General features: G+C 35.9%; 1 protein-coding gene across 1 annotated transcript in view; it reads left to right on the top strand.

Moving 5' to 3' along the window:
- The window catches only part of ADAM23 (ADAM metallopeptidase domain 23), a gene marked incomplete at its 5' end in the record, with an annotated part of 122,674 nt that overhangs the window by 96,736 nt on the left and 17,854 nt on the right, over positions 1 to 8,084 (top strand). Inside the window, 4 exons of the mRNA XM_025039318.1 lie at positions 610 to 694; positions 1,643 to 1,733; positions 4,041 to 4,089; positions 6,093 to 6,192. Of these exons, the coding sequence (XP_024895086.1) occupies positions 610 to 694; positions 1,643 to 1,733; positions 4,041 to 4,089; positions 6,093 to 6,192 (325 nt within the window). The remainder of the gene's footprint in view (positions 1 to 609; positions 695 to 1,642; positions 1,734 to 4,040; positions 4,090 to 6,092; positions 6,193 to 8,084) is intronic.

Raw genomic sequence — 8,084 nt, forward strand, 5'->3', positions numbered from 1 at the left:
TTTTAAAGCAGATTTCCTGAAAGCTTGCACACATCAATTTCACTAGCAAATCATTTGTTAGATCTTAGTCACATGGCCACACTGACCTGCAAGATAGGCTAGGAAATATTCTCTTTTGAGGTGAATTATTGAATAAAATTGAACTTCTATCACTAAGTAGAGAAGGTGCTGCCTTCTCTACTTGTGGTGACACTGTTTTCTGACAGTCCTCTAAGGTTCTGTCCTAGCATCAAACCAACCAAAGTCTCCTTCCTTTCCTCTTACTTTCTTTTCTCTCAGTCTTTAATCAGCAATTTATAATAATCAGCAATATTTTGTATAAACACTAGTTATTCTCCACTACAAAAAAGTCAAGGCCTGTGGTCTGTTTATCTTTGTGTCCTCAGTTCCTGTGCCAGTACATGATGCTCAATTAATGTTTCTCACCTGGGGTTATTTAATTTAACATAAATTTAAATATTTTTATGACAACATAAATATAAATGTATTTAAAATACAGTTTTTGATTTTTTTGCAGGAGTACAGGTTTTGAGTATTCCCTGTAGGAGTGTAGACATGTTTTGGGAGAACTTATGTAATGTACTTTCCTAACTGCAACTTTTTTTTAAGACGCGTGACATTCCACTATAAGAGAAGCAGTCTGAGCTACTTTGGAGGTGTCTGTTCTCGCACAAGGGGAGTTGGTGTGAATGAGGTAAATTTTGTCAATTTTCCTAAAGTAGAGCTTTATCTTTGTATCTTATATGATCTCTTTTTTCCCTATGGCCCAGTTTATATTCCTTCGCAGGCTTGTTTAGAATGATAACGACATTCAGAATATATTTTGAGTGATTTATATTAGCAAATAGAACCCAAAGTGGTCTTTGTTGTTAGAAAAGAGACATTGTTTCATTTTGTAATAATAATTTTCATATTTATCAGGTGAATGAAAGCCAAAGATTAGCCTAGAGATTTTTTTGGCCTCTATAGATAACTTTTTATAAGCTTATTAATTCTTCCTCTATAACTTGAAGTTATAATGCTCTTTTGCCCATGTTAGTTTTAACTCATCTATATCAAAGAGTTTGTGATTGTATCTAATCAGTATCTTTGTTTTCTCCCTATGTAAATTTTTTATCTTTATGCCTTCTACCTACCTATCTGTAGAATCAATTGAGACAATTATTTCCTTAATCTCATTGTTTGGTTTTCGTTACCTTCATTAATATAAAGAAAATTCTTACAACAGTTGGCAACAGCACCCAAAAAGCCAAATCAACTATATCTAAACCCTGATCAGTACCAGAGTATACCAGGTTATCCCCATAGCCATTGGAGACCTCTCTTGACATATTTGTAGTAAGTTGAATTTATTCTTGGTTTGGTATGAGTCAAATTGAGGTACATACAGCCTTTTATGACTTGTATATTATGTTTCCATGTGAGAGCATCAAGTTCTGACAGATGCCACATAGTAAGAGAGGCTTTCTGCTTCTTGGGCCCAGTTGCAAGGAAGAAATGACAAAGGAGCATATGCCGCTTTTTGATGCTGTGAGGCTCTACTTAGAGAACTGAGATGATATGTGGTAATGATTAAGAAATAATAACTAGCTTTGTGCACTCTCTCAAATGTCTCCCACACACTTTCAACTCTGAAAAACAGTATGGTCTTCCAATGGCAGTGGCACAAGTATTATCGCAGAGCCTGGCTCAAAACCTTGGAATCCAATGGGAACCTTCTAGCAGAAAGCCAAGTATGTACACTGACCTTCTTACTCCCTTTCATGTGCCATTCTGTCTGTATAATGCATGTCCAGTCAATAAATATATATTTTTTATTCCTAAGTTATAGTTTAATTGTAGTGTATCTCCTTCCTCTAAAAAAAATGATAAGTTGAGCAATTTAAGGTAACTCTCAGTTTGTTTAGGTTGTAGAATTGTCCCTTTTCCAAAATCGCTAAAACTACACTCACTTTCTGAGATACTGATCAGCTTTCCCACACTGCAGAGTGTTGGGGTGGTGAGTTGTCACTTTCTGGCTTCCAACCACATGAGTCTAGAAACAAAATGCCAGTGAGTCTCCTTCACAAATCTGATAAGAGCACAGTTGGGTCAGGAAATAGCTTAGATCTAGGGTCAAAAGAGAGCCCAAACTGTAAACTTACCCACCTACCTACCTCTAATTAAACTCATCCACTAGTCCCACCAGAAACTAGAGAAGCCTTCCTTACAGGCAGGCCCCACCCCCAGGCCTTTTAAGCCTGGGGGAGGTGGGAGAGGAGAGCACACTCCTCTAGTGGGTGGGCAGGGCCAAAAGGGAGTACAAATGGGGCCACAGACCCATCCAGTAGGAAAATGCAGCCAGTGACTGCGAGGTGTCACTCTCTTCATTAATCAGATGAGAGGAAGATGAAAAGGCAGGGGTGAGTTTCTAGTGACAAAGTGTCTAAGGCCCAAAATAGTTTTAGGGGGGGTCCATAAAAACTTTTAGTTTCTTTTAAAATCAGAATAAAATCCAATGTGCATTATGTTCCTTTTTATACCAACACAATAGTAAAATATAATTTTCTAATACATTTTTTTGTGGCAGAAGGAAAAACTGCCTAGGACTCCCATAATGCGATCCTGTGGAAGGAAGAACCAACGTGTTCACTCAAATTATTCTCTTACCTCGAAATTAAGTGAAAGGTTCCTCCCCTCTGAGAAAAATATCAGATGCCAGAAGTAAAGCACCCTGCCACCAAAGAAGAAAGGGAAAGAAAATCTACCTTAACTTTATCCTACATTTATGCTTTTTACTATCAAATAATTGTCAATAAGACATAATATTATGGAAACTTGAAACAAGATATTTATCCCGAGGCTTCTCAATTCCCTTTATAACATACTAAGTCATCAATTTATGAGTATATTAAGTCTAGTGGCATTTAGCAAACATTTATTTATTAGTATCGTGCTCAGGGAATTTGCTTTCCCAAGGAAACAGGGAGTAAAAATTAAAGGAGGTATTTTGGGCTTTGTCAGCTGGCATAAATGCTTTAAAATATGAAAGGAGTAAGACCAGGTTTTACAGCCTTGTTAATTTTTTTATTTAAAGTTGGTGATAAGTTGAAACCCCTGGAGCTGAGAAGAAGCCAGCTCTGGGGCAACTGGGAGTGTTACTGAATAGGATGATGGGGTAGGGTGAGAAATAGCGTTCATTATTAATGCCTGGCATAATTCCTTCTTAAAATTCTTCATTCCTTTGTGAATTATTTGTTTGAATTATTTAGATAGTTATTAGTTCTGAACTTTGAATTTTAAAAAATCCATTTGGAAGTCTTTCCTTAAAAGTATCTATTATCTATAATAGAAAAGAGAATAGGAAAAATTAAATGAAAAGAACAGCCCATCACAATATCTACGGTATCTATGTTAATTTTATGATTGTTATTTAATTTAAACGATTATTTACATTTAGATTGCTCTCTTATACTAAACCTTTTTAGCATAGTGTTCTTCAAGTCTCTGGCCTATTGAATTCTCATCTTTAACTTTCATTGTGCTCTGTAAGCAGGACTTCGATGATGACTTATTGCTTTTGTGCAATAGAGCTTTACAGGTCACAGAGAGCACACAGGCGTGCCAGCTCCTGTGGGCCCCAGAACCACTCGGGGAGATAGGCAGAGAGATTCATTCCCCATTTTAGAAGTGGAAACACAGACCCAAGACATGCTAAGTCACTTCCCTATGGAACTCTCTCATCAAGGAGAATTTGGACTAGAACTCAGGCTTTCCGATTTCTGGACCAGGGTACTTTTTATTAAACATTGGAACACTGAGTTCTCTGAGTTTACAAAAATTGTATTTCTTGCCAGCCATTGTCTTAGGAATTAACCTATGCTTCTGGAAAGGATAAATATTGATTTAAAGAAAATAGATTTTGTTCTGTGAGACCACCTTCTCTACCTGTTTCACATGGAATTGGTAATAAGGAATTATTTCAAAAGCTGTAATGTAAATTGAAGATGTGACTTTTGTTGTTTTCCTTTTCTTCTGCTTTTATTGTTCCCTTGGACTAGAATGTGACTGCACAGAATCCTGGGGTGGCTGCATCATGGAGGAAACAGGGTAAATTGTTATTATACATGCATTTGATATATGCCTTTCACTGAAATTGCTGCATATAATTATGTAAACGGTCTCTTGGGTACTGGCCTTTTAGACGAAGCATGTAGTATAAATTCAATAATTGTCTGATACTTTAAAAATGAAAGGACTAATTTACTTTACATTTTAATTTTTTATTTAAAGTTGGTGATAAGAGTAAAATATAGTAACTATTTCTACTTTTATTAACCCTTAAAGGAAGCACATTATTAAATGCTTCTAAGTAGTAGAGGCATTAATTTTTTAGTACACTTAGAATAAAAGCTGGTTTTCTACCTGAAGCCGTCAGTGAAAATCAATTTAGTCATCAATTTCTATTTTAAGGAACTCACAAAGAGACATGTTGCTGTAATAAAAATTGTACTATACTGCTTATATAATCAATAATTTTTTAAGACAGATTTATCGTGTCTAAATTAGATAGTCTCCTACCAGTAGGCATTTGAACATTTTCTCACTTATCTCCTCTCTTCTGTGGATACTTTGGGAACCAGAACAGATGCCCCAGAGTTGCCATTGCTTCTGTGAACCAAGGCCTAGAAACGTTGCCCTTTTTATCAGGGACTCCTGCCTGAGAGGTACCACTCCCCTAAGAGCCCTAAAGCTCTCCTTGTAGATAAGAAGGGTTTCCTTACCCATGTGCCTCTCCCACCTCCTTTGCCCATGCCAGACATCTGCTCAACATGGCGGTCATTTCTGGTCCTACCTCAAACCCCAGGAGGTCCGGTTTGCCAGAGCCTGGACCTACTTGTGCAGAGTTCCCTTCCTTGTTCTTCCACCAGGAATTCAGCTCAGGAGTGTGAACATGAGGATTTGCAGAGAGAGTCAGCCATTTTCCCTGTGACTTTAGAATGCTTATTTCTAGAAATGTAGTCTAAACTTGAAACTGTTAGATTTCATGGTCTCCTTACTATTGTAGTATTATGGCTTAAACACACTTTTTTGAGAACTGCTATAGGAAGGTAACACCATTTATAATATGGGTTCTATATGGAGATGTCTTCTGTCTTCTAAACTCCCAATTTCCAAATGGATTTTTGGACTAATTACTCATAGGTATGATAAAACTATTTAATGTTAAAATATATTTTCTCAAGTATACATTTCTGCATAGTTCTTGTAAGAGCTTTCTGTTAACGGTGGCAGATTTTACCTACTTGCATACACTGCCCTTATACATCAGGATACATAAAACTATTGGCTCACATCTTAGAGTAAGTGGTCTTTCACTCTCAAATCAAGTAGTATTACAGATATGCTCAAGGAATCAGTTATTATTTGTTTAACCTTGACTATGTGCTTAATATTCCCCTATGTACTGACATAGATATAATAATTTGATTAAACAAATCATAGAGGGGCTTATGTTATAGTCCTATTAAATCCTAAATATCACCCAGTAGCATCTGAAGGTGAGGATAAGGTATACTAAAAAAATATATGCACACATATGTATGGTCTAACACATCTTTTTAGGGTTTTATTGTTTACCCAAATTGCCTTGCTGAAGCTTACATTATATAATCTCTAATAAATTGACCCTAACAACTCTCTCTTCAAAATAAAATCTCGTGGGTTCCCAAGTTCCTTTTATTCAGGACAGAGACAAAAAAGTGCATCCTTTACTGAGACAGAGCAAATAAAAATGACAACATTTTAAAATACAGCCTAGATGAAGTTTTGTGATGAACTTTTCATAAACTTTTTCAAGCCCAGGCACCAAAGGTCTTGAGCACTCAGGAGGTTGTAACCTAGCCCCCAAATCTATGATTTTCTTTGAGTTACTATTTTTACAAACTGAATCACACATATTTGGCAATTTGAACATAACTGCCTTGTCAAAATTTGTGTGGAATCGTCTGGGTCCAGAGCAAACGTTTTGTTCTAATTCCAGGGTTTTAATTTTCTCCTCTGATAACTACTTTTGGTAAGTTATTTACATAATTGATTCTTTATTTCCTCAGGGTATCCCATTCCCGGAAGTTCTCAAAGTGCAGCATTTTGGAGTATAGAGACTTTTTACAGAGAGGGGGTGGCGCCTGTCTTTTCAACAGGCCAACAAAGGTTAGTAATTTATAAAGTGTTAATTATTTCTCGAATTTCTTTTTCTTTTTCTTTTTCTTTTCTTCCTTTTTTCTTTTTTTAGAATAGAATAGTGCCAAATATCAGATACTTGTCTTGGAAAGCAGGTTTGTTGTCAATCAGATCAATATTTAGTTATAAAAGGCTTTATCATGTCGAAGACCGAGACCTGTTTAAATGAATGGCAAAAGCATAGCTTCACTGTTCTGAATCTTTGGTTTTTAGTGTTAGCTGCACCCTCTCCTAAATCCTCCCTCCAAAAAACAAACGATCTTTTAAAATATCTTTGAAATTTTCATGTTAGGGTTTTTGCCCTGCTGCTAAGAGATAGTAGCTTAGATTAAAATATATTACTTTAATCCATTACTCTGACAAAAATTCCATTTCCCCTTAACATACTCTCTAGGAGTATAACTAATGTCTTGTCTTTTTCTTTTTCTTTTTTTTGAGTGGTTTATTCTCCCAGATAGGAAGCATTACTAATATCGGCTAGACAAAAAATGGCCCGAAATACTTATGGATCCCACAAATACATATATGTATCTATATTATACAGTCTCTTTACTTGAGAAGCTCCATGTTGTCAATTGACATTTCATCAAAGTTCATATGTACAGTGTCACAATCCCCTATCCACAAATTCCTTTATTCAAAAAGTTCTGAAAATTGGAAGTGTTTTTTATGAGTTTGCAGAAAACACACTGGACAGTAGAACTTACCCAAAACTGAAAATCTTTCTTTATACCTCACAGTGTAAATATTCATAAGTCTTATTGCAGAAATATTGATGTGTTTGATTATAGGGTATGCACCAGGCCCCTCAGGGTTATTATACAGAGCATGGTAAATGCATCATACTTTTCTAAAATACAGCAAAGTCAAAATTCTCAAATATGCCAGCTTCGAAGCTTTTGGATAATAGACTGCGGACCTGTAGTAGGATGTTTGGGAAGAGTTGCTTGACAGGCAAAAAGACAGGGTTGATGCTAATTAGCAGATGGTATAGAAATTCTAACATAGCACATTTCACATTTTCTTTTAAAATACTACTTCATAAGTCAAAAATAGTCTATTGCCATACAAAATGTTTAATACTCTGCAAATTGAGAGAGGAGTGAAATCATTAGCCTTTTTTAAAAAATTAGTGACAAATGTAGATAACTGACAGAATAATTTATTCCTAGCCCCATAATTAAGTGATACTGCTGTAGTCAGGGGATGGTAGTGTGGTGCCTGAGCTTTGTATAAAATCGCAGTAAGGCTGCAGAAAAAGAAACAGGAATTTTAAAGTGACCTTGCATCATTAAACTCGGCCGCCTGCCTTTTATGGCATTCAGCTCAATGCAACAGAAATCTGAAAGCTTCGGAGTGTTTAAAATGCATGAAATGAGTAATAATGAATTAATGTGAGCAACTGGTATTTTTGAGTTACAATGTACTTGGCTAATTTTACCTGCTTTGCAGCTCGCCAGCTAATTATAAGCATCACACCTGAGGAAACAACGCTGAGCTGTTTGGAAAGGTTAAAATTTCTAGTGTGTATATAGGGATCCATCATTCTCATATTAGAATCACTTTAAAAAGCCCTTGTAGATTCCAATAAAAGAGTTTATATGTATGTATCAAATAACTGACTTTTTCCAAGTGTTTTTAGTCAATGAATATGTATTCCTATTTTATGTATTTTTATATTATCCATATGCATCTTTTCTGTGCTGTGAGAACCTTCCCAATTGCCATGTTTTCTGTCTGGTTTACAGTAGTGACCTGTCTCAAGATGGGTGAGTCCTAAGAATGAAATCTAACAGTTGGTTACATGGGAGGCCTGATGTAAAGCATTAGTTATGTTCCAGTCTGCCCTTCCCTTTTCCATT

The sequence above is a fragment of the Pteropus alecto genome, unplaced genomic scaffold, assembly GCF_000325575.1.
Source record: "Pteropus alecto unplaced genomic scaffold, ASM32557v1 scaffold3, whole genome shotgun sequence".
Classification (NCBI taxonomy): domain Eukaryota; kingdom Metazoa; phylum Chordata; class Mammalia; order Chiroptera; family Pteropodidae; genus Pteropus; species Pteropus alecto.